This window comes from Lathyrus oleraceus, chromosome 3 (assembly GCF_024323335.1).
Source record: "Lathyrus oleraceus cultivar Zhongwan6 chromosome 3, CAAS_Psat_ZW6_1.0, whole genome shotgun sequence".
In the NCBI taxonomy this organism is placed as follows: domain Eukaryota; kingdom Viridiplantae; phylum Streptophyta; class Magnoliopsida; order Fabales; family Fabaceae; genus Lathyrus; species Lathyrus oleraceus.
Window position 1 is genome coordinate 510,840,738 of NC_066581.1, and position 26,961 is coordinate 510,867,698.

The window sequence follows — 26,961 nt, forward strand, 5'->3', positions numbered from 1 at the left end:
CAATGATATGGCAAGAAACATTAGGGATTATGTTGTATTAGATCCCAACGCCATGAACATATGCATCATTCTACCAGAGATCATTGTGGATCAGTTTGAGTTTAAACCAATGATGTTTAAAATGTTGCAATTCATTGGTCAATACTCAGGTAGTACAAATGAAGACTCAGATCTACACTTGAGGAAATTTCTGGAGGTTACAAGTAACTTCAAGATTCCTGGCATTACAAATAACTCATTTAGGTTGAGGCTATTTTCGTATTCTCTAAGGGATTGAGCCAAGAGTTGGTTGAACTCACTAGAGCCCAATTCCATAGCCACATGGAATGTCTTAGCTAAAACGTTTTTAGCTAAGTATTTTCCTCCTGTCAAGAATGCTAAGATGAGAAATATAATTACATCATTTAGACAAGGAGATGAAGAATCCTTATTTGATGATTGGGAAATATTCAAAGATTTGTTAAGGTAATGCCCTCACCATGGTATACCAATATGTATCCAACTAGAAACCTTTTACAATTGGTTGGTTCTGTCCTCAAGAAATGTGTTGGATGCATCTAATGGAGGAGTTTTGCTATCTAAATCTTATGAAGAAGGGTATAAGTTGATTGAAAGTATTACTACCAACACCTACCAATGCCTAATTACAAGAGTTGTTGTTGTCTCCACTCAAAAGAAGTCAGTTTGTGTCCATGAAGTCAATGAAACCATATCATTTACTGCTAAAGTGGCTCAGATTCACCAAATGATGAAAAACATGATGACGAGTCTAGACGTGCCAGTAGTTGAGCTCGTTAAAGTTGTAACGAACGCATTAGAGGTTGCAAGTGTCTATTTTAGGGGTGCTCATTTATTTGAAGATTGCTCAGTAAATCATGTTTATGTTAATTATGTGGGAAAGAACAAGTACAATAAACCTTAAAGAAACACATACAATCATGGGTGGTGTAATCATCCAAACATTTCATGGAGTAACACTCAAAACCAACTCAAACCTCAAGCACCACACATTCCACCTGTTTTTTTTTTGCACCAAACTATGTAATGTCTAATCAAGGAAATAACCAACTGGAAAATATTTTGACGTATTTCATACAAGAGACCAAGAACCAGTTTCAAGGTCAAGGTGTAAGCATAAAGAACTTGGAGAAACAATTTGGGAAAATTGCTTCAACACTTAGTTCAAGGACTATGTGAGCACTTCTGAGCTCAACTGGAACCCCAACATCTACCTCTAGGGCCAAGAGTATTGAAACATGCAAGGTTATCAAGTTAAGAAGTGTAAAAAAATGTGAAGGATCAACATCCACAAGAGAAGAACCACAAAAATAAAATTTGACTACCCCTGGCACTTCAGTGGTAGAAGGCTTTACGTCTACTAAAGCTACACCTTTGGTGGAGCCTACCGAGGAACATGTAACACAAGAGAAATGCACTCTGAAATCTTATGGCATGACTTCAAATCTAGAAAAAGCAACCAATTGACATGATAGAGGTTGAGAGTCCATCCAGATTTTTTCAAGAAAGGCCATCGCCTCTTTTTCCTCAAAGAATCATAAAACCTAAAGAAGAACAACAGTTTGGCAAGTTCATGGAGGTTCTGATGCAGCTTCATATCAGCATACCATTGATTTATATCATTCAACAAATGCCAAACTATTCCAAATTTATGAAGGATGTTCTTACTAAGAGGAAGAGAGTGGGAGAATTTTCTATTGTCGCCCTAACTTAAGAATGTAATCAAATTGTTCAAGGAAAACACCCTCCCAAGTTGAAGGATCTTGGAAGCTTTATTATACCATTCAACATTTGAGACTCTTCTTGTGGTAGAGAATTGTGTTGCATGCCCTATTTATCTTCAAGAATCTAGGTAATGGGGATGCCATACCAACAACCATCATCCTGCAACTAGTTGACCGAAGCATTTTCTACCCACATTGGAAGATTAAAGATGTATTTGTGAAGGTTGATAAGCTTGTATTTCCAACAGACTTCATTATTATGTATTTTTGTGTTGACGAAGAGACTCACATCCTATTAGGAAGAACTTTTCTTGACATGGGAAGAACATTGATAAACGTAGAAAGAGGAGATTTAACTATGAGAGTCGGTGGCAGCAAGTGGTATTCAATGTCTTGAATGCATTGAAATATCCATGAGAAGAAGTTCTTGATTATTCGTTGATCTCAAGTTTGGAAATTGTAGTTCACAAGAATCTAATCAAAAGCAGTAACAACTTAGAGCAAGACTTAGGAGAGTTAGATAGAGATGCATTATTGAAGGAAGGAATCTTAAGTGAACCATTGAATAAATCTGAAGAGATGGGAGAACTTTATGAAGTATTGGAGATTACAACTGAAGCAAAGAAAGACAATGATCCATCTATAGAGGTAGCCCCTGAGTTAAAGCTTAAGCAATTACCTTCCCATTTACAATATGCCTACTTGAAGGTAGGACAGAAGTTACCAGTCGTCATTGCCATAAACTTATCTGATGAGAAGAGGTGTCAACTATCAAGAAGAGTTCTTCTTATCATTGGTTATAGTTTTGATGAAGGCAAACAAATCAATAAAAAGAAGTCAAAGCTTTAATACTAGACCAATAAAGTTCAAATGATCATAATCTTTGGAAAATCAATGGAAGAATCAAAATGGTTGAGTATTCTTTACAATTCAAGTATATATATATATATATATATATATATATATATATATATATATATATATATATATATATATATATATATATATCTTACTTGCTCAAAATTATCATAATCATTTCATCTTGTGCATGCATTCATTTTAACATCTTATGGAACTTGTTTGAAATTTAATTTTAAAGTATTTTTCACTTTCATAGAAGGTGTAACCGGTTACATAAATGTAAAAATGGTTTTTCAGAATATTTGTTGAAAACATTCTGCTTTTGGTGATTTGTGGCATATATAACCAACGTAATAGCACCTTAAAACCGCTACAATTCGCAATAGTTAAAAATACCTTAGTTTTTAAAACAATATAAGGTGTAACCAGTTATACACTCAAAATTTCCGAATTGTGATCAATACAAAGAGGAAATCAATCAATACGTAATTGATTCAAGAGGTATAAATTATGTTACAAACTCAGATTTGGGTATACCTTGTTGTTCAGGATTGTTGGAAATAAGATAGTGAAAAAGAAAGGGTTGTTTTCTTTTTTCACTTGTGTTACTTATGTCATAATATTGTAGGATTGGTCTTGGTTGAAGACTTGTACAAAGATCTGGCATAGTGCAAAATCTCTCATGGGGAGTGAGGGGACTAGAATACTTTCGGATTGTGAGGAGAACCAGTATACATCGTGTTATCCTTTACTTTCTGCATTTATTTTTCAGCATATTTACTTTCATATCAATTCTGAAAAATAACAAAAATAGTGCTAAGTTTCAAACTGAGAAAAATCCAATAAATCAAATCCACCCTCCTCTTAGAGGTTGTGCATAAACTAACAATTGGTATCAGAGCAGGTTCAAGTAATCGGCTCTTGTGATCTAGAATGGTTTCCGCAAACCCGATGTTCAGATATGGTGGTAGCAATAATATGCCTCCATTCTTCTATGGTGAATACTTTGATTTTTGGAAAATTCGCATGAAGGCTCATCTAGAAGCACCATCAAGAAAAGTTACATGTTTTGAATGTGGAAAAAGGGTGAATGTCATATACTTGAAAAGAAAGATAAATTCAAAAGAAAAGATCACAAAAGAGAAAAGAGAGCATATGTAGCATGAGACGAAAATGAAATAAGTTCATCTTCAGATGAAGATCATGCAACCAATGCAATGATGGCCTCACATCATTCAAGTGATGAAGAACATGAGGTTAGTAATTCTGAAACTGATGATATTCTTTCTTATGATGAATTACAAAGTGTCTTTCATGAATTACATGATGAACTTTTGAAACTTTCTAGAAAATATTCAAGTCAAAAGAAAACTATTTTAAATATAGAAAGAAAGGCTAATAACACTCAAGTAGAGTTAGACTTAATCAAAAATTCAGCATGCAATAATTGTTCATCTCTTGAGTCTAGAATTGTAGAATTAAACCAACTTTGAAAAAGGTCAAATTGATTTAGAAAATGTGTTAAGTTGTCAAAAAAAATTCAAATGATAAATGTGGTCTTGGCTTTACTAACTTTGATAAACCTAGTACAAGTCAAATCATATTCGTAAATGCTACTAACAAATTCAACAATGAAGAATCAAAGATAGAACATGTTGTAAATGATCATAAAAGTGCTTATAAAAGGAATCATGTTTTTAGACCTACTTGTTTCTATTGTAAAACAAAAGACCATACTATTAATGCTTGCTATATAAGAAATTATGGTATTCCTTATAGTGAATATGTATGGGTGAGGAGGGTATCTAACCCAAAAGGACTCAAGATTGATCCTTCAATACACAAGATCATATGATATGGTAGTTCTAAAAGTTTCATTGATTGAAAAGATGTTTTAAAGAAGCATCAACATTGATATCAACTTTGACATCAAATCCTTATGAAAGAGATAAGTGTCTAATTGTGTGCTATTAATTTTCAATTATAAATATATCCTTCATATTTTATCACCTTGTTGTGTAGTTTATTCTACTTTGTCTTATTTTTTATGATGTCAAAAAGGGAGAAATAGTAGGTATTGTATTTGTTTTAGTTCATAATATTTTCAAGGGATAAAGTCTTGAATTGCAAAAGCAAGGGGGAGATATACAAGATAGGGGGACATTATAGTTGTTACTAAACATTTCAAAATCTCACATATTGAAGCAACTCATTAATGAACAAGTAAAAATTTAAAGGATATTTTGTCATCATCAAAAAGGGGGAAAATGTGAAGAAGAGTTTTCTTGTCCTTGGTTATAGTTTTGATGAAGACAAATACATCAACAAAAAGAAGTCAAAGCTTTAATACTAGAACAATCAAGTTCAAATGATCATAAGCTTTAGAAAGTCAATGAAAGAATCAAGATGATTGAGTATTCTTTATAATTCAGTATATATATATATATATATATATATATATATATATATATATATATATATATATATATATATATATATATATATATATATATATATATATATATATATATATATATATATATATATATATATATATAGCTTAATTGTTCAGAATTATCAATGATCATTTCATCTTGTGCATGCATTCATTTTAACATCATGTGGAACTTGTTTGAAATTTATTTTTTTAATATTTTTCACTATCATAGTAGAACCATTTACCCCAATTGGTTAACCAGTTACATAAACGTAAAAAGGGGTTTTCCGAAGATTGTTGAAAATATTCTGTTTATGGTAAATTGTGGCATTTAAACTCGACCTAACAGAACTTTAAAACCGCCACAATTTGCACCGATTAAAAATTCAGTAGTTTTTGAAAAAGTATCAGGTGTAACCGGTTACAACTTTTGACTAACCGGTTACACAATCAAAAAATTCAAATTTTCATGAAAAATCTGATTCCAAAAGGGTATATTGCATGTATATATACATGTGGTTTCAGTTTTTTAAAAAAACTCTTAGACACAAAACTTTTATATTTCAAAAGAAATTATTTGATATACAACTTTAACATCTCATAATAAGTTTCTACATTTTTAAATATGAAACTTTCTACATGAACTTTCATACATATTCATTAAAGTTTCATTCATATTATTTTGAGCACTTATGTATATATGTTTGGATTGTGATCAATACAAAGAGGAAGTCAATTAATGAATAATTGACTCAAGAGCTATAACATTTGTTACAAACTCAAATTTGGGTATATCTTGTTGTTCAGGATTGTTGAAAACAAAAGAGTGAAAAAGAAAGAATTGTTTTTTTTCACCTGTGTTGCTTATGTTAAAAGAAAGTATGATTGGTCTTGGTTGAAGACTTGTACAGAAATATGACATAGTGAAAAATCTCTCACGGAGGGTGGGGGACTGGAGTAATCTCGGATTGTGAGGGGAACTAGTATACATCATTGTGTCTTTTACTTTCTGCATTTATTTTTCAGTATATTTACTTTCATATCAATTCTAAAAAATAACAAAATCAGTGCTAACAATTTAAGGAGAAAAACAGTCAATCCCCACTTTTAAAACTGAAAAATGAATTCTTTGACCATAAGATAAGATAACCAAACTAAAATTTAGGCTGACTATCTTAACTGAAGAGTTCGGGCATGACAGGCAGCACCAAAAAGCACACACACACACACTAACATAAATAAAGTGTAAATAGACTAAGTTATGCCAACTTTTGAAAGTGGTCCCCTTAAATGATTTCTGAGTCGAATAAGAAATGAGCTGCTAGAGTATGGGACCGAGGGAGGTTAAGAATATATTTCCTAATGTTATTTGTCGCATCATCTGAGGACATGTAATTCTTCAAGTTTGGGGGTATGATAACTCATATTTTGTGAGCTATTATAAACCTTAGCACTTGAAATTATAATTTTCACTTAGTTATTTGTCAGTTTATTTTAGGCAAAATTACATCAGGGATCCTTTAAGTTATTTTTGTGTAACATATTGGTCATTTAAGTTTTTTTATAACAAATTGGTCCTTTAAGTTACCAAATGTGTGCACTGTTGCCCTTTTTTAACAGAGTGAATGTGCAAATTGTGAATGCAATTATTTTGAGTGATATGAAAATGATGAAGTGCATCCAGAAATACAACAGTCACAAATTTCTAAATGTTTAAAATGTGAGGAAAATGATGTATAAATCAAACTAAATGACCAAGTTGTTACAAAAAAAAAACTTAAAGAACCAACTTGTTACACAAAAATAACTTAAAGGATCTCTGGTGTAATTTTGCATTTGTTTTAATGCATTTTCGTTATTTTTGAGTAGTTTAACAAAGAGTATAAATTGTGCTCTCTTTTGTTAGTTTTTCTATACTTGTTGCATGTGTAGAGTTAACTTCTGATGAGGCATGTCACGACAGTTCTGGAACAACACTCTAACCCCATATAAAAGTGGGGAGTTGGATGCAATTGAAGTTAAAGAGAGATGTGTTTAGCTTTTCTATGGCACATGTGGCAATAATCTGCAGAATGGAGGGCATTTTAATCAAATATGGAAATGGATAAGATCAATGCGCTAGAGGACAAAACTCTACACCATAGTACATCCACTAGAGCGTCATACTTGTCTGCCTGCTACAAAAGGACAAATGTGAGAACCGCTGCATGAATGTCTGTGTCACTAGCCTGCCACAAGACGCTTTGTCTCCCACATTCTGATTGTACTTGACTTTGCATTGGTATGAAATGGAAGAATTTGAGGGAATTATGTTGATTCCTTTGAACTAGAATTCACAAATATCCACAAGCATGTGATCCAAGATAATACAAAAACCCTAGTTGGAAGTGACTATAAAGGATCTTTTGGAGTCAATATAAGAAGTACAGCATTTTAGAGAAAGAAACACTTAGAATTTGTTTGGGAGTTTTGAGGAGATGGGAATGGAGGGCTTTGAAAAATAGGAAGAATTGAGTGAAAAAAAATATAAGGATTTTGGTTTTGAGGGTTTTGGAGGATTTGTGTTTATTCATAACATCAAAAACCCTCTAATTTTGGGGATCTCAACATTTGTACTGAAAAAGGATTTTGGAGAATTTTGAAAGTTTAGACAAATTGTTCAAATATAATTTTTGTTGTTATAGTATTTCAAAAATTAAAAATATATTAATGATAAAAATTATTTTATTATTCTAAATAAAATTTTATTTTCAAAAAATATTAAATATTTTTTGATACTTTTTAAATAAATTATTTTTCGAAGTCTTCTATTCCCCTCCCCTCCAAACTCTCAAACAAAGCCTTAGTGAAAATCAGTGAAGAGAGCGAGTCGCACAAGGTGGATTGCTTATTCTTCTCATCATCTCAAGTGTATGCTATAAATATCTAGTATTTATAGAATGTTTGACTTAAGATCCAGTATTAATATATGGACTAAGCTCATCGTGAGATAAACCCTTTTATGTTGAGCAATGTGAAGTTAATATGAAATAGTTATTTGTATTAAGTGATATGTTATTAGTATTTTGTTTTATGATGTGTTAAACTATTATGAATATGATTCTTTAAATGAATAACTTATAAAAATATACAAGCTTCTTGTTATGAAAGATCCAACAACAGGTGGATTTTTTTATAAAAATGATTGAAAATAATATGATAAAAATATTCAATAAATTAACTACTTTAGAGATAAAGAGCTACATTCATAAAATATATTCAAAATAACACTACACATGAATTAATGTTACAAGCGAAACATATGTTTCTGATAATATAGAGATACATCATAAGATCATTTTCTTTCTAACACTACATAACACATCATGGACACAATACACAAACTATGTTAAAGGATTAATCTTAGGATATTTCTTAATAATTTCCCTTGCATTTTTTTCTGTCTTCCTCTACTTCTACCGTTAATCCAAACATGTATTAAAGATCTATTAGAAAAAAGAGCCAAATCAAAGAAGCAATATTATAAATGCATTCCATTGAGATTCTATTGCAAAGAAATAAGCTCATCCACAACTAAAATAACAGAGCCTTTAGTAAGTCTCTTAAAATAAGCTCTAAATTTATAGTTATACAGAAATAGTACAAAGAAGGAAAAAAAATTAATCATCAAGGCAATAAAATTTATATCAATTTGCCTATAGTCTAATCTAGCCTTGACATGAAAAGATTGTTACAAAAAGTGCTAGAAATACATCTCTTTACTAACAAGTTCTATAAAAAGTCGAAAGATAAAGAGAACCAACCTTGTCGATTTATAACTCGCTTCACATACAACAAAGATCAGTGAGCAGTGTTCTTATGGCAAGTTGGTAGTTTTTGTGTACATGTGACACAATATCACAGTTTCACGATGTTCAATATGATTCGAGAAAATGGACGGTTAAACAACAGATGCAATGATCTACACGGTATGCTCTATGTGGTGATACTCAAGATTACGAAGAACAATCCTAGCAAAGATTTTTGCTTCGAGAGGGGCGGTCGCTGCCGCAGCCGCACTGCGTAGAACTCTTGCTGCCCCTGCATTCTGCATGAGACGGGCATGGTGCACGGCGTGTCGTCCACCAGGAATCGTAAACTGCAATTGAAAGCACAGAAGGACGTTAGAATTCAAATTTGGCATAGCTCAGCGATTTAAAAAACGGTTGTGGTCATATCGCAAATGAGTCGTGTTACGGTTTCAAAAAAATGAAAGTGGTTATGTTATGGTTGAGAACGCGGTCGCAGGCCTTTATTTAAAACCCTTGTATACATGAAAACCAAGCATGTTCATGTTGCTAGAGTTACCTGAAGAAGAGCAAATGCTGCACAAGCTTTGAGTATAGATGATGGATTTCGTAGCATAGTAACAAATCTTCCAACTTCAGCACCACTGAGAAACAAAAAAGAAAAAATAAGAGTAAATATCTTTGAAATTAAAAAATTATGTCAGGTTGATAGAACAACTGTGAGAGCGACGAAAGTTAAAACTACAAGAGCATTGACAGACACGTCTACGTCTACACTACACTGGTAATAATTTGAGAAATGGAACAGAAGTAATTGAGCGTGTAATGTATCAGCAGTGAGAGATACCACACAAAACTTCAATCTGACGTGTTCGTGCTACATAGTTGGTTAGTAAGTTACAACTTCGTAGAAAGAGCAACTTAAAATGGCATTAGAAGGAAAGACAAACCTGCATCTAAGATGTCCAGCTTCTTGAATACGAGCACTTTCAGTAACTTGGGCTAGTGCTGCAGGAGCTGACGAAGAAGCAGCGGCCGCAAATGCTTGTTGATTAGAGAACATACGTACAAATGCTTCGATGTGTTTCAGAGCCATCCTTCTGGCTCCATCCAAGCCAACGCTCTTAGAAACACTTTCTGACAAGGTGCCAACTAAAGCAAATTCATCCATTCTGCAAAACACATTATAGTAGCTTATGAAAACAGTTTATAAGCTATTTTCAACTTATTTCTATAAGCTCTATATGATAGCTTATGAAAACAATCTGACTTTATTTTTACTTGTTAAAGAAATAGCTAATACACAAGCACTTATATGATAAACACTGATGTTATAAGAGCTTAATTAAGTTATTTATCCAAACAGGGTAGCTTGCTAAAGATTAAGTTAGTCACAAGTATTACCTCCCATCAAACATGTAGGCCAAAGCCAATGCCGCCATAAACCGTGCCATTTTTGACACTGACGAAGAACAGAGATCAACGAGTGCTGCTACTCCACCTTCCTCTACTATTCGTAAAGCATTGCCAGGGTTGAAAGCAAGATTCCATAGTGCTCCTGCAGCCGTTTCATGAACATCCTGGAAGCAAAAAGTGGTTTGGATTTAATCAGCATTTGATATGTATAAAAAGAGAAACCCAAAAGAGAATTATTATTAATACAAACCCAAAAGAGAAAAGGGTTGCAGAATACACCAATATAAGTGCAGACAGCTACTACAATACTATAGTCTAAAGCAACTTAAAAGACTCGTAATACGCCAAAATGTGATGTTTTTCGGAATAGTTATCCATAAACATTGGACATCAAGAAAATAAATACCTCTGCTTCAGATCGTGCCAATGCAATCAGAGGTGCGACGCCTCCTTCTCGTCCAATGGCAATGCTGATCAAACAATGACCAACATAAATGAATGCAAGTATATGAGCTAAATAAAACCAAAATGTTATGAATTTTTCATTACAAGGATATTTTAGAAGACAACAAGACGACGTAATTAAAAAAACATAAAATAACTTGATCAATTATCTTATGTATGATGCTGCTAAGAGGACAAAAAGAAAAGCATAAGATGAAAACCATACGTAAATTCACAACATCCACAACTAAATATATATTTAATCTAATAATGGTTAGACTCAATTTCCATTATATTAGTCCACAGGAACTGGCTAACACGTATGCAATGAACCTGGACACTATTGAATAACAAGACAAATTACATACTCTCCTTCAAGTTGGAGCATATAGATCATATGCACTATACTTCTTATGCAAAGACTAACCCAAGAACCTCTCACGGTCTAGTGAAGACATCCACTAGTAGATAATTAGAATTGACAAAGCTAATGGTCATTAAAAATCTTTTTGGGAACAGCTTTCATGCTTCTCATGGATGCGACCCTTTTTGGGAACAGCTTTCGTGTTCTTCAAAATGTGAATAATGACATCTTGATGAAGCCAATGGTGAATAGCAACCATAGACAAGAACAAGCACACAAATGCCATTTTTGCAACTGGCAAAAAGGTGTCTCCACAATCCAAGCCAAATACGTGTGTATAACATTTAGCAACTAGTCTTGCCTAAACTAAAATAGATCAACCTGACCATCAAGACCTATGTAGCACTGACACCTCTGAAAAAAGACGTGTCTGTGTCAGACACCTGCACCAACACTTGTGATTACGTTTAATATTTTCATTTTTACAAATTATTACGTGTCATCGTGTCACTGTCGAGGTCATGTTTGGGGTGTCCGTGCTTCATAATAGATCAGGACAAACTTCTATTGTTCAACAACTAACTTCCTTATAAAAAGTGGAACTAGGTTCCAAGTCCCACTGCTCTGAAGTGCACATATTTTCTCAACCATAGCTTTTTACTATCAAGGATGAGAAAGAGTTGCACATGCTGTTTTAAGAATAGACAGAAGACAAGGAAAATGCTTAGGTGACAGAGGATGATAGCTCAAATTGACATAATGAAGAGAAGGATTACAAGTAGGCCTTATACCCTTCTTGAGTACAGTAGGAAGATCTAGTGTAGGCATTAGGGCAAGGGCAGGCGGTGAAGTCGTAAGGGAATCCACGAGTGTTGTGGGTGGAGGCTCAGCTGCTAAGGGTGAAAGTTGTCAGCAATGATAGGCTTGTAAAGGGCGAGTAGGATTCACTTGGATTGGGGCATCACTATGGAGTGTACTTGGTGGCAACAGGAGGAAGCGGTAAAGTGTCTGACATAGACTATAGACTCGGGTTTTGAAGAATTTCAATGAGAGGTCTAGACTCAAAGAAGACCATGTTAGACGAGACCATATAGCTTCGCAAGCTAAGGGAGTGGAGATGGTGACCCTTTTAGATCAAGTGTAACCTAGAAACACACATTTTCAGAGCTTGAGGTGACAATCTATTCGAACCAAAAGCAAGATTATGAAAAAAAACAAGTAGACCCAAAAAATCTGGGGTTTCAAAGAATGCAAAGGTTGATGGAGAAATAACACTAAGAGGCAGATGGAGAAATAACATTGAGTGTAGTACTTGGCCATCAATACAGAGGTAGGCATCCAATTTATGAAATAACATGGATAAAGAACAACATCCCCAAACAAAAATGAAAAATAACATTGTCGTGAATTAGCACAAGACAAAGTTTGATTGAAGAATATCATGTGAAACCGTAATGTTTGAAATAAGCTAAGTACTAAGGTACATCATTGATTCGCAAAGTACAAATGGGAACACCAAATTGTGTTTTTATACAACAACCAAGCCTTATCCCACTAAGTGGGGTTGGCTTCATGGAGAACACCGCGATGTGTTTGTATTTCGAGACAAAATTGTTGAAAGATGAAGAACAATTCAGACCTATTTTTCATTAGAAATAACCAAGTCCGTAACCCCAAATTTGACTCACTACGACTAGGACCTCATACGTCAAAAATGAACCAAAACAAGGGAGACTTAGCTCGATTACGAGTATGTTTCATGAGTTGACAAGACTCACAAGAGAGTGGATAGCTTGAACAAACTTGACACCAACCTTAGTAATTTTGCAAGGCTAGGATGACCCAGTTGAGCGTGTACTAGAAAGTGGGAATCTATGGTTGTGCATGTATGGAGGAGTTATGGAGAATGGAAATGTCATTAGACTCACTTGACACCAATCATTCGACTTGAACTCTGATCATGTAGAAATGCAGAATCTTTAGCGATAGAGAAAACACAATCAAGTGTGAGTTAATCGGATTATGGAAAGCAAATTAAATAGAGAACCTAGAACATATAGGAAAGAGTCAACAGATAAATAGGGAAGAGGATTGACGCACCTAGCCCTTTGAAATGGGAACCATTTGCTAAGGCAACTATTGGTAATAACTAGAAGAAAAAGAAGAGGATAACAACTTGTTACCGAAGAAGTGATCCGCATTGAAATCAAGAACCCAAGAACCAATTGAAGAAGATAGGGGGAGGCTGGTAACGGCATTTTCTGAGTCACAAGGGCGCTCAACAGAGGTGCAATAGAATATGAGGTTTGATGCTGCTTAGACCACATCAAAATAGGCAGTCTGTGGTCAGTGACACCCGAGGGCTGGCATTCATCAAACCACTGAAAAATTAGCCATGAGTGAATTGGACCGTGTAAAAAGCAGAGAATAGATATATCAGCACCGTAAAAAACAGTTGGAGACAAATCAGCAGCAAAAAAACAGCTAGGAACAGAAACTCGTTGAAGAGTTATGAAACTGTGCTGGAACACAGGCTGCAATTTGCAAAGTTGAATGTTGTCTGTTGGAGGTGGAAGCAGACAGATCTGATTCACCACATGGAAGCAGCGGGAGAAAGGATTTCAAATGCGCCTTCTCGGGCAGGGAAAAGTTTCTGTGAGCGACGGCTTCAAGTCATGCATGAGAGCACGTGAAAGGTCTGATCGCGAGAGGCCCAGTTCTAGTGGTGGGGTTGGTTGTCGGAAATGTCACCAAAATATGGGAAGGCAGACGGCGGCGGCTTCTTTCAAAGGCGCTTGATGGGTCCACCGGTAAACACAATTTTAGGATTGCCTTTCTTTAGGCTCGATAGTCAATACTGTGTTGAATAAGAGGGGGAAAAGGGCATGTGGTGAACCTGTGTGTTCAAACAACACAACGAAGTCCGTTTTATATTAGGATAAGTACAACGATGCTAACCATATTTTCAAGTTACGAATATTGGAATTATGACAACAAGTTAGAAGATTCTTAAAATGGCAATATCATCTTTATTTTTTAAGAAAAGGAAAAGATATATTAGTTTAAAGGGGAGAAAGAAAATACAAAAAGGGCCACAGAATTCCTCTGGAACACAAAAGAGAAGATAAAAAATGAAAGGAAACATGGAAGAACAGAAAAACAATCCACTAAACTCACCTAAATCCAAAAGCTGAAATACACTACACTCTAAAATAATGCAATCAGTCATTAATGAGAGAGAAATATAACTTTCCTATCATTGACTTGTCTACAGCAATAGTTCATCATATATGAAAGTGTTCTACAAGAATGTCCCAAAGATAAAGATTCACAAGAGATATATTGTCAGGATAAATGGAACTGTAAAAGGTACCTATTGGCTTCAGAAACTGACAGTCCCCATAGAGCACCAGCAGCTCTCTCTTGAAGCCCGGGGGAAGCATTAGAACAAGATTGGGCAAGAGAAACCTACATAAACCACAATGCAAAAGCATAAAAATAATTTACATTTTAGTCTCTCCAAAGTTGAATGTTATTGTAAACAAATTACATGAGATCCATAAAAAGTTTTTTTTTTTTTGAAAAAGAAAAATAGTTCAAATAAACCATCAATTTGGACTCTTTCATGGTTTCTAGTGCAGGTTTTTCCTTTATCAACTCTTTGGTTAATTTTTGAAGAACTATATCCCCCCTCCCGCACCTTCTTTCTCTTCAATGCTATTTCTCTTTTAGAAAGAAAAATTAGTTAGCTAAGCAAAAGACACAACATACCAAAGCTTGAACTCCACCAGCTGCTGCAATGGCTTCTCGATTTCTATCGTCAAATGACAAATTCCAAAGTGCACCGGCAGCTTCTTGCCTATAAAAATATGATAAACTGTCAAATCAACATAGGAACGAATGTAATTACAGGTACAAGAGTACAGGACAAAGAGAAGCACTAGTGGGAATATTGCCATGAACCAACTACCTCAAAAGCATGAGCTATCAAGAAGTATGGCAAACGAGTCCATTATGGTTGTTAAGAGTCCCACAGCGGACAATATATGGCCTAAACATGTGTTTATAAGTGGTGGCAATCCTCACTCTACCAACCGGTTTTGTAGGGTTGAGTTAGGCCCAACCACATTTCTTAAGATGGTATCAGAGCCTCGTTTAAGTCCGGTGGGCCACCTACTATGGTTTCCGTTATCGGATCACCCACCATTTATTTACACGCGCTCCAGATGTCCAGTCCTGGGCATGAGGGGGGTGTTAAGAGTCCCATGTCGGACAATATATGACCTGAACATGTGTTTATAAGTGGGGACAGTCCTCACTCTACCAACCGGTTTTGTAGGGTTGAGTTAGACCCAACCACATTTCTTAACAATGGTCTCAAGGACTCAACTTGACTCGAAACCGAACAACAATGTTTCTGAGTCTTTTCATTTATATGCTCCTCGCTTAAGCCCAATCTTGTCAATTGTGGATTGCATAAAATATGGGTTTGTTCAAATTTCACTATGCAACGGTGCTATAGCCGCTATTTGACAAAACTTCTTACACTATAGTTCTGCTATAGCAGCTATTTGACAACACCGCTTAAACAATTCTTAACAATAACCTATGTAAGACCTCATCTTTCACACTCAACTTTCCAATAATCTATCCCTTAAATGTGAGTAATAACATTATTACACTCCCCTCAATCGAGCACTTTTCCAAGTATCCATGGGATTACCAACAAAGAAGAAAGATTGCATAGACTCACGCACTAACCATCATCTCGAAATATTCAGCTAACCAAACCACCAGCTCTTAAAATCACTTGGTTAAAAAGCAACCATTCCAAGAGCTTAAGTTGTTAAGGGAAGGTACATGAATGGTTTTATGCTTTTATAATATCTATCACAAAAACTAAAACCCACAGCCTAGGAGAAATATATATAAATTCATTTGGAAACAAAATGTATTCAAAGAATAAATGAAGGAGAATTATTCATCATACATACATATGTGCATAGCAACCAGGACTAGCCTCGCCAACTAACAAAATATCCTTTTAATTTAAGAAACAACTAAATTGAGAAAAGTTTATAGCTGCTTCAAGCTACAAATCTACTACACAATGGTGTTCTTGATTGTGTGCCCAACGTTGTATCACCGACACCTCTGAAAAAAGTGTATGTGTTTGTGCCAGTGTCGGTCACTCGGACACTGACACCAACACTTGTGATTACATTCAATTTATTCATTTTTTTCAAATTATTACCGGTGCTGATGTGTCGGGGGCAGTGTCTGTGTCCATACTTCATAGGTACCCAATGAATTCATGGAAGAATATTAAACATAAAGTAATAAGAAAACTATCGAAGAACAAATATCATGATCCTTGATTTTTGTATCATAGTTATTAAGAGCATCATCTGTGAAATACATTTTCTTTTGTTACGAACAAATTCCTATAATTACAGTAAAAACATGACGGTAAAATGTCAGTGTAGAACCACACTTTTAAAGAACTAATAGAAGATTACCTGACACCCTCATGGGGAGAACGTGTAAGTTGAACGAGAGCCTCAAGAGCACCTGCTTCTTGTCCGACAGCAGCATTATTGCTGTTGCTATCTCCATGAGCAGCTAAATTAGCCATCGCACGAGCAGCCTAGTGTTTAAGAGAAACGATGTTATTTATATCCCACACCAACTCAGAATTACACTCCCACAATTCAGAGTGCACGCAACTGAATAATGTAGCTATGAAATCATAATGCATAGGATAGAAACAATAAAAGCACATTATCATCATTATCCTTGACTATAATTTTCAGATCACAGATAAGGCATGCATACTATCCCAAATGCACATGTCCAGAATTGGAAAGACAAGTTAGAGAACAAATCCTAAAATCTAATAGGAACAACAAAGGGACTTAGACATTTTTTAGCCTTCAAAGTTAAGTAGTAGTAGCTAAAAATCGAGTATGCCAGACATTTCCACTGTCTCTTCCCCACCAAAAAAAGCACACGGAAAAAGGAAATAGCAATTACCAGTCGCTAACACAGAGAAACAACTCTTATGAGTCCGGTTCTTTAATTGGCAGACATTATCAACCTAATAAAGTAGCTTCAAAGATTTTAGTAACTATATAGGTACCCAAATTATAGAGTATTAATACCTGCTCTTGCACTCCCTCGTACTTACAATTACGAGCAAGCATCACTAGAGCATGTACACCTCCTGCCAGTGCAACCTCTGTACTACACTTGTCATCAGCAGCCAAATTAGCCAATGCACCAGCTGCCCGTTCCTGAAAAAGAAGAAAAAATCCTTGTAAAATGGAAACTTCTATTACTTAACATAGGAAGCAACAAAAAATGCACTTAAACACACTCATAGTCATAAAACAAAGAAACTTACTAAAACTCCATCTCCGGTAGAGGACCACTTGAATATAAGATCCACTAAAGCTTGTACTCCACCCGCTTCAGCAATGGCACCCTATGATGAAAGCCACTTCAGCTTTTACTTCAAATCTTACACATTAAATTTCCAAAAGAAAAATCAAATCAGATACGAAATCTAACCTTGTGCTCCTCTCCAACAGAGAGGTTCCATAATCCTCCAGCAGCTTCTTCAGCTACAAGTTTGTTCATTGACCTAGCCAAACTGGCAAGGATCTCAATCCCACCCTCTTCTGCAACCGCCTTGGCCACATTGGCATTCACGGACAAATTTGCAATAGCCTGCAAATTAGAAGGTTACAGGATAAACACCCAGACATTGGTCAATTCAGATTTTTCTTTGGTCAGATTTCTCGGAAAAACATTCAAACACATCCAACAGTAGACATAAACTGCACAATGGTTATGGGTTTAAAAGGTATACAGTACCGACCCTTCGGACCGAATACGTGTCTAGTGTGTTAGTGTTATAGGACACCGAAACATGTAATTACATTCAATTATTCCATTTTAAAAAATAATAATTATCAGTGTTAAAGTGGCAGTGTCTAGTGTCTATGCTTATAGATCAAGACTCAAGAGTACTTCAATAAATAAGTATCAATTTTTCCAACAACACGTATAAGTCTAAGTTATTAGAAATGGTCAGATGGACTAGACAGGAGCAAATGGAAAGGCAGAATACCTTAGCTGCCTCAGACTGAAGCCCTTCCCTATAAGATTTTGCAAGCCCAAGAAGGAGGCGAATGCCACCATCTCGCATTACTGCTTCAGCCCTTCCACAATCGATGCTAGCATTTTCATCATCAATCACAACAAAAGTTGCAAGACCTGTGGCTGCCCTCTCCTGAACGTCCTCTTGAGAACTCTGCATTAGACTAAGCAAGAGCGACGCACCTTGTTCAACCCAGAAATGATCAAGACCTCCCTGTTGAGGGCTCTCAGCAGAACGCAAAAGTATATGTGATAGCATCCATTCAAGCCAAGGTATAATTTCATCAAGACCCTTATCATTATTACTCTTTGAAGTCCTCCAGTCCAAAAACACATTCTTTCCTCTATTTGTATTATCAAAAAATAAAGAAGCTAGTCCTTTAAAAATGTCCGTGGATAGGGAAATCAACAACTTGTTTTTATATTTACTAGCAGAAAAGCTAGTCTCTTCTTCAAAGATAGGACAGTTCAAAGCAATCAAAACCCTCAAATTTGTTGACGAGGATAACAATCTTGAAACAGCAGAGGGACCAATATCGGTTCTTGAAACATCTAATCCAATGAGATTAGGAAGCTTATGCCAAAGATGTGAAACCGCACTCCACTTCATACTTGGTGTCCCCGCAACAGAAAGGAAACGAACTGATTGCACATTTCCCAATGCAAGCTCATCAACACTCAGGCAGTCGATGAACCCGATATCAGTCAGCTTAGGACAATAGTTAGCCAATGCATTAATAGCATCAGCATTTACATCCCTAATGCCTGAGAGCCTAAGTTTATTCAAATTAGGACAGCAATGAGCTATTGACTTTATAGCATCACTAGTGACTTTATCACAAAAATCTGGTCCAAGCTGAAGACTCTCAAGTAACTCATGCCGGGCTGCAACGACAGCAAGAGTTGCATCAGTCATCTTCCTACAACTATCGCCGCTTATTTCACGCAAGTTCTTAGCTCGAAGATGAAGCAGTACATCAGCAGACTCAGCCCCACGAAACCTAAGCTTCTGTAGATGCACACATCTAGAAACAAGTGAAGATGCAACATTGGCATCAAACTTGTGCGAACGAAGATCCAAAGAAGTCCACAAACACGGAGAGTTCCCGAGAACCCTCCATGTCTTACAAGTTGCTGATAAACTAGCTCGGTCTCGATAACTCAAACAAGACAGTAGCTGAATTACTGTATCATCAGGTAAGCTCCTCCAATCAACAACTCCTCCCGGCTCCAAATCCGCAACCTCGTCTTCAATTTCAGGGAAACTCGAAACCACATTCCCTTTTCCTTTTCTTGCCACTTTCCTCCTCACTCTTCGGCTCATATTTCAACAAAGTCACACCAAAATCAGCACCTACACACCTTCAAAATCAAAAACACAAACTTCAATACCACTGAAACAAATTCACAAACACAACAACTTCAAATTCCCAAATCCAAAGTCCAATGAAAAATACAATTCAACCCTTAGATATATAACTACCTTTTCACCCTAAAAAACCCTAGTCTTACATCAAAAATTAAACAAAATGAATAATACTGGAAATCAAGAACACAAAACAACCCAATCCCACATACAACAAAACAAACAAAACCCATAATTTACATCAAGGTAAGAACACATAAAAACAATTAAAAATTTGATTTTTTTCTCAAACCTGTGAGCTCAAGCTATGTGATTGAAAACATCAAATCAGATGCATTTAAAGGGAGTGAAAAACGAAGCAAATTGGATAGGGAATATAGGTAAAGGAACAAAATTGATAGGAAGAGAATTGGACCTAGACCCTAAAAAGGGTCAAGGCGATGAATGGAAGAGTTGCGATGCAAGAAGTGAAAGGGGTAAGGGATGATTGAGAAGAGGAAAGTGATTGATGAAGAATGGAGAGAAGGAGAATGTAGCAAAGAGACGAGAGAGAGAATTAGAGCAAAAGGGGTGAAATGAGGAAGAATGGGGATGGGGAAAGAGAGAACAACAAGCCTATATTGAAACTACAGCTCATAATAAATTCACCACTTTGCATCTCTATATATATTTTCTTAAAAGTTATTAAGAAAATATATATTGAATCAAAAAGAATATAAAAAATGTATATTATAATTTATATTATGCAGAGAAAACAATCGGAGACTTTTTTCGATTGATCTACGATATGAGAGTATAGATATTTGTATTTACTATATTTAGATTTAGATTAAGACGGATACCTGATGCATAAGTTGGCGATTATTTGTATTGTTGCGGTGTTTTGTGACTTCTTTTGAATCGGTTTGATTATTTTTCTTCTAAATTTCATCTTCTTTTATGCTTTGATGTGATGAGCTTGAGAACTATCTTTTTATTACTTTTGATAATTTTTTGTCATTGATAAAAAAAAGAATATATTGTAAAACCAAAAAATAATATAGAAGGTTGAAGAATTTAGTTAATGGTATTATAATAAAGTATTGATTTAATATAATAAACTAAATTTGTATTACATTAATGTTTTTCTTCGTGGTTAAAAGAATAAAATTTGGGTTGATGGTATTGCAAGTTGACTCATAAGTGGTAGTGAGATGTCTTTGAGGAGAAAAAAATGGAACCAACCATTGAATGGAGTATTATCAAGACAATTATATCTTTAGTGTGAAAAGTCTAGTTAGTAAGGACTAAGTTATGAGTGAAATGATGTGCATAACACATATATGCGACGACACAGAAGTTTAAGGGTTTTATTGCAATTTTACAAATCTTTTTACCATCCTTTTCCCATAAAAATTCATGGAACCTTATTATCCATTCCATTATTTCCTTCATCCTTTTAAATAATTCAATTTCTCTTTGATCATTGATGAAACCTAAAAAGTTCAAGCTCGTATAAGTTCAAATCTCATCCAAAAGATCACTCATTCATATCAATTTTTCATTATATGTATGAGAAAGATGATTGGTGAAGGATATAAATAAGTAAAATACGGTAAAAGATGAAAGAGAACTGCAACATTAATGGTGAAAAGGGAAATGATATGAAAGGAAAAAACAACTGACCTATGTGAAACTATTGTAGATCTATATGCTTACAAGTATAGTAAATAAGTGATTCAAGATGGTGAAGCTTATGGATGGTAAATATGCAAGTCAACTATTAGCTTCTTAGTTTTTATGATGACAACACTTGAAGTCAAGTAAGTGTTGAAGATGGCTTAAGTCGTCAAAGATGCACAAGATGGTTGATCAAGTTATCCTCATAAATCAAGCTAGACATCTAGTTAAAGTCAACGTTATATTCCAACGAATATCAAGTGAGGACTTAGGCTTCAAAGATCGCTAGTGGTTTAACCTTTCAAACTCTCAGATGATGGTGATCACCATGGAGATATCTCAAGCCTCGTCAAGAAGACTCAAGCATCTTGTGTGATGCTAAAGTCAAAGATAATGATGTCAAGAATTGAAGCATCAAAATATGAAAGATAGGAAGTGTGAAATCTTATATGGTCGTGTTTATTTAAGTGACAAATGTCTTGTAAAAACACAAGGGCACTTTTAGAAACATTATGGATAAAAGCACACACGCACACTATAAATCCTTTTAGAAACCTCTCATGTTTTAATAAAATTACCATGAAAAATGTATTTGACGTCTGTCCAATTGATTATGGGAATGTTCAATTGATTAGGAGACTTTTACTTACTGTCTAATCAATTAAATTTGTGGCCTAGTTGGTTAGATGATACTTAATCAAATCTATAATTGATTATGACAGTCTCTTAATGATTGGTAATGACTCTATATCAAAACCTTTTATTTTGGGCATCAACGATTGATTATTTGAGATGCCTGATCTATTAGCCTAATCGATTAAGTGAGTTAAAAGGCATATGGATTATTTCCAAATTTATACCACACCTTGGCCAATAAATAGAAATTTTCTCTATCACTTTTTCACGTGTAGAAAACGTGAAAACCCTCATTTTTCATTTCTCTCGTCACCTTTCTAAATTTCTCATATTTTCTCACATATTTTAGTCATATTGCTTCAAGAGTGTTCTTTAGTTTAAGTGAGGACAAAATTGTAAATTTACCAAGAGTATATTTTCTCTTGTGTAAATAATTCTTCCATAGAAGTTGATAGTTTGGTTTCAAGATAAATCAGCTAAAAGCTCTTGTTTTGTATTAGGGGATTGTCTTAGTCTCTATTTAGTTCATGAGCTCCTCCATTGAAGAAAAATCTCTCATTTGGTTCGTGAGGACCGGTCAGTGAAAATCTCCACAACTGCTCTTAAGGTCAGCCCAGTTAAAAGCTCAATCGATTCAAGATCAACTCAATTTCACTTGGTTTTTTAGTTCACCCTGGTGTAAAAACTCAGTAGGTTTGATATCAGTTCGGTAAGAGTCTCAATTCAGCTTATGGTAAGTATGTGTAAAACTTCAGTTCAATTTGTAGGATAGTCAACTCAAAACTTATTCTTTGTGAGATCAGTCTATGTAAAATATGTGTTTGGTTTGGAGATTAACTGCTTTAATCCTTGTCTGTTGTTTGGTTTGGAGACTAGCCGTTTTAAGCCATTGTTCGATGGTTGGTTATAAGTTTGTTCGATGGTTGGTTATAACTTAGTTCAAAGACATAACCTTCTAAAAGCTCTTGAGACTACTAGATACTCTCAAGAATAATTATTGAGGACAAGATTAAGTCTTCTTGGCTGAAACAGTATAATTATCCGGTGTTGTTTCTCTTCTCTTGTCTCTTTATTTTCCAGTTGTTTTCTTTACTTTGAATTTCTGTTGCATATTTTATCAACTATTTTACAAGATGGTTTTAAATTTTGATTTCCCAAATAATTTTGTTTAAAATCATTAATTTTTCAAACCTAAGTTAGTCATATGCCAAACAATTCACCCCACCCCCTCTTGTGTATGGATACATATGTAAAGAAAATGCATATGAAGATACACAAGTGTTAATTTAATGAGTTGTAGTTGTTGGACATGTGTATCCATACACAAGAGGGGGTGGGGTTAATTTGTTGGGCATATGACTAACTTAGGTTTGAAAAATTGATGATTTTAAACAAAATCATTTGAGAAATCAGAATTTAACACCATCATGTAAAACGGTGGATAAAATATGCAACAGAAATTCAAAGTAAAGAAAACAACTGGAAAATAAAGAGACAAGAGAAGAGAAATAATACCGGAGAATTATACAGTTTCATCCGAGAAGAGAAACAACTGAAAAATAAAGAGACAAGAGAAGAGAATATATATATATATATATATATATATATATATATATATATATATATATATATATATATATATATATATATATATATATATAATATATATATATATATATATATATATATGTTTATATATATATATATATATTTTATATATATATATATATATATATATATATATATATAAATATATATATATATAAACATATATATATATATATATATATATATATATATATATTATATATATATATATATCTATATATATATATATATATATATATATATATATATATATATATATAAACATATATATATATATATATATATATATATATATATATATATATATATATATAAACATATATATACATATATATTTATATATATATATATATATATATATATATATATATATATAAACATATATATATATACATATATATATATATATATATATATATATATATATATATATATATATATATATATATATATATATATATATATATATACATATATATAACACATATATATACACATATATATATATATATATACATATATATATATATATATATATATATATATATATATATATATAAACATATAAACATATATATATATATATATATATATATATATATATATATATATATATATATATATATATATATATATATATATATATACATATATATATATATATATATATATATATATATATATATATATATATATATATCTATATATATATATATATATATATTATATATATATATATATTATATATATATATTATATATATATATATATATATATATATATCTATATATATATATATATATATATATATATATATATATATATATATATATATATATATATATATATATATATATATATATGTTCACTAATATCTTTTTTTATTTGTGGTGTTTATATGACTTCTCTTGATTAATTTTAGAGTATTATCCTCTTTAGCTTAATTGTCTTTTAGATTTTGATGCAACGAGGCCTATGACCCTCGTCTTGTTATCAAGGCATCTGATGTATTTAATTTGCAACACATTAAATATTATTTGTTTATTTATAACCATGTGTGAATATGTGTGATCTTTTATAATTCAAGTATCTTATAATTGTTGGAAATTAGTGTGAAAAATATTAAACTAGATGATTGTCACTTTAAGAGGAGAATAATCAAGTTTGGTGTTCCTTGCATATTCAAGAAAGACAATTGACATATGGGAGCAAAGTCATAATGTGAGATTTGGATTATGAGTCGTATCACATATGCGACACCTAAGATCCATATGTGAAAACCTGGTTTGAGAATGTTTTTAATTATGTTCTGCATTGCACATGAGAGCTAATTTTATAAATGAAATATTGTGTGTTGCAACATATTGTATGTGTGTGAGAGAGAGAAAGGGATATATATATATATATATATATATATATATATATATATATATATATATATATATATATATATATATATATATATATATATATATATATATATATATATATATATATATATATATATATATATATATATATATATATATATATATATATATATATATATATATATATATAGAGAGAGAGAGAGAGAGAGAGAGAGAGAGAGAGAGAGAGAGAGAGAGAGAGAGAGAGAGAGACTTTAAGCCTTGTAATTGCGATGACGCTGGAATTTTAGGGTTTATCATAATTTTCCAAATATTTTTCCAGCCATTCGCTACACACAAAAAAATCATGGAAAGTCTCAGTTCCATTATTTGTGTCAACCTTAAATGTTATTTCATGGAACCCTAAATATTATTTGTGTATTTATAACTATGTGTGAATGTGTGTGATCATGTGAATATGTGTAATCGTTTATATTTCAAGTATCCTATAATTATTGGAAATTAGTGTTTAAATATTAAAAGTAAATCATTGACACTTTAAGAGGAGAATAATAAAGTTTGGAGTTCCTTGAATATGCAAGAAAGACAAATGACATATGTGAGCAAAGTCATAATGTGAGATTTCGATTATGAGTCGTATCGCATATGCCACACCTAAGACCCGTATGTGAAAACCAAGTTTGGGAATGTTTTTAATCATGTTTTGCATTGCACATGAGAGCTAGTTTTCTAAATTAAACATTATGGTTCAACATATCGTGTGTGTGTGTGTGTGTGTGTGTGTGTGTGTGTGAGAGAGAGAGAGAGAGAGAGAGAGAGAGAGAGAGAAAGAGAGAGAAACCTTGTAATTGCAATGATGTAAGAATTTAAGGGTTTATCCTAATTTTCCAAATATTTTCCCAAATATTCTCTACAAAAAAATCATGGAACCCTAGTCTGAGTTCCATTATTTCCATTAACCTTTTAAATATTTTAATCTCCCTTTGATCATCAATAAAACTTATCAATTGCAAGGACGGGGTCAAGTCTTATCTAAAAGATTGTTCATGTGTATTATTTTCTTTATTATGGGTTAAAGACATCTCTCAAATCTTAATATATCCCTTTTAAGTAATATATTCATCTAAGTCTGATATTGTATCACTTATTCTTTGGATTTATATCAATTTAAACAAAGGAAAGTAGATTGGAAGATCAAATTATATTTGTTATAAAACTCCATCACTTAGTATAAGGTAAGGGTTCGAAGGTTTAATCAAATCATGGGTGTGTTATGTGTCGAAATAGTGAGAATGTCAAACTTTCCACTTTGTTTAGGGCTTGCCAAATGCTAAACTCTATTAGAACTTAAAACAGTTGCTAATACTCAAGTAACTTTATATTAAAATAAGTTAGATATGTCACATAAGTTATAATGTGTGATATATATCCATATTATACTATTTAGAGTGATATGTGATATGAGTGTATAATTTAATGAAGTTATGTAATTTTAATTATTATATTTAATTAAGGGTCAGATATGGTTGTTGTCCATTTAAATATTTTAATAATTATTTTTAGTCTCAAGAAAATTTATTTGGAATATGGTCCTTATAAACTTTTTCATCTCCAATTTTAATTTTTGTTATTAATTCCAATAACGGAGCTCACGATGCATGTCATATGGTAGTTTAAATCTGACTAAGCACAAACATGACAGTGACATAGTGGCAAAGATGATGATGTAATGTTTAAAAAATTTAAATTAAAACTAAAATAATATTTTAATTATTAATATAGAGACACAAAATTCAATCGTTGATAGAGAAAATCAATGACTAGTTCGAATAATGACTAAATTACAGTCTGAATTGTGAATTGTTGTAAAAGAGGTGAATATTGCAATATACAACACTAACTTTCACATTTCATCCTTAATTTTCAATCCCAATTTAGTGGGACTATTTTGTATAGTAAAATAACTTGTGTCGGCCTAGCTAACATAATTTTATTTATCAAAAACAGAAAATGAACAGATCAAATATCCATATTCTATAATCGTGAAGGCACACGTTAATCTAAATTCCATAATTATCTTCACCTAGTCTATCATTTATATTCAACTAC

General features: G+C 33.1%; 1 protein-coding gene and 1 non-coding gene across 2 annotated transcripts; both read right to left on the minus strand.

The window, feature by feature from the left end:
* Positions 1-379: 379 nt before the first annotated feature.
* Positions 380-486, minus strand: LOC127132998 (small nucleolar RNA R71). The gene has a single exon (XR_007806999.1). It is a non-coding gene; the product is annotated as a small nucleolar RNA R71 (small nucleolar RNA).
* Positions 487-8,614: 8,128 nt separating this feature from the next.
* LOC127128495 (protein ARABIDILLO 1) lies at positions 8,615-20,224 on the minus strand. Its single transcript, XM_051057847.1, has 13 exons — positions 19,872-20,224; positions 18,185-19,575; positions 17,623-17,781; positions 17,456-17,536; positions 17,214-17,345; positions 16,572-16,699; positions 14,824-14,911; positions 14,426-14,520; positions 10,651-10,714; positions 10,233-10,408; positions 9,779-10,000; positions 9,388-9,472; positions 8,615-9,178 (listed from the first exon to the last, which is right to left on the minus strand). The coding sequence occupies exons 2-13, from the start codon at positions 19,535-19,537 to the stop codon at positions 9,002-9,004; spliced, it is 2,760 nt and encodes a 919-aa protein (XP_050913804.1). The 5' UTR covers positions 19,538-19,575; positions 19,872-20,224; the 3' UTR covers positions 8,615-9,001.
* Positions 20,225-26,961: the final 6,737 nt, after the last annotated feature.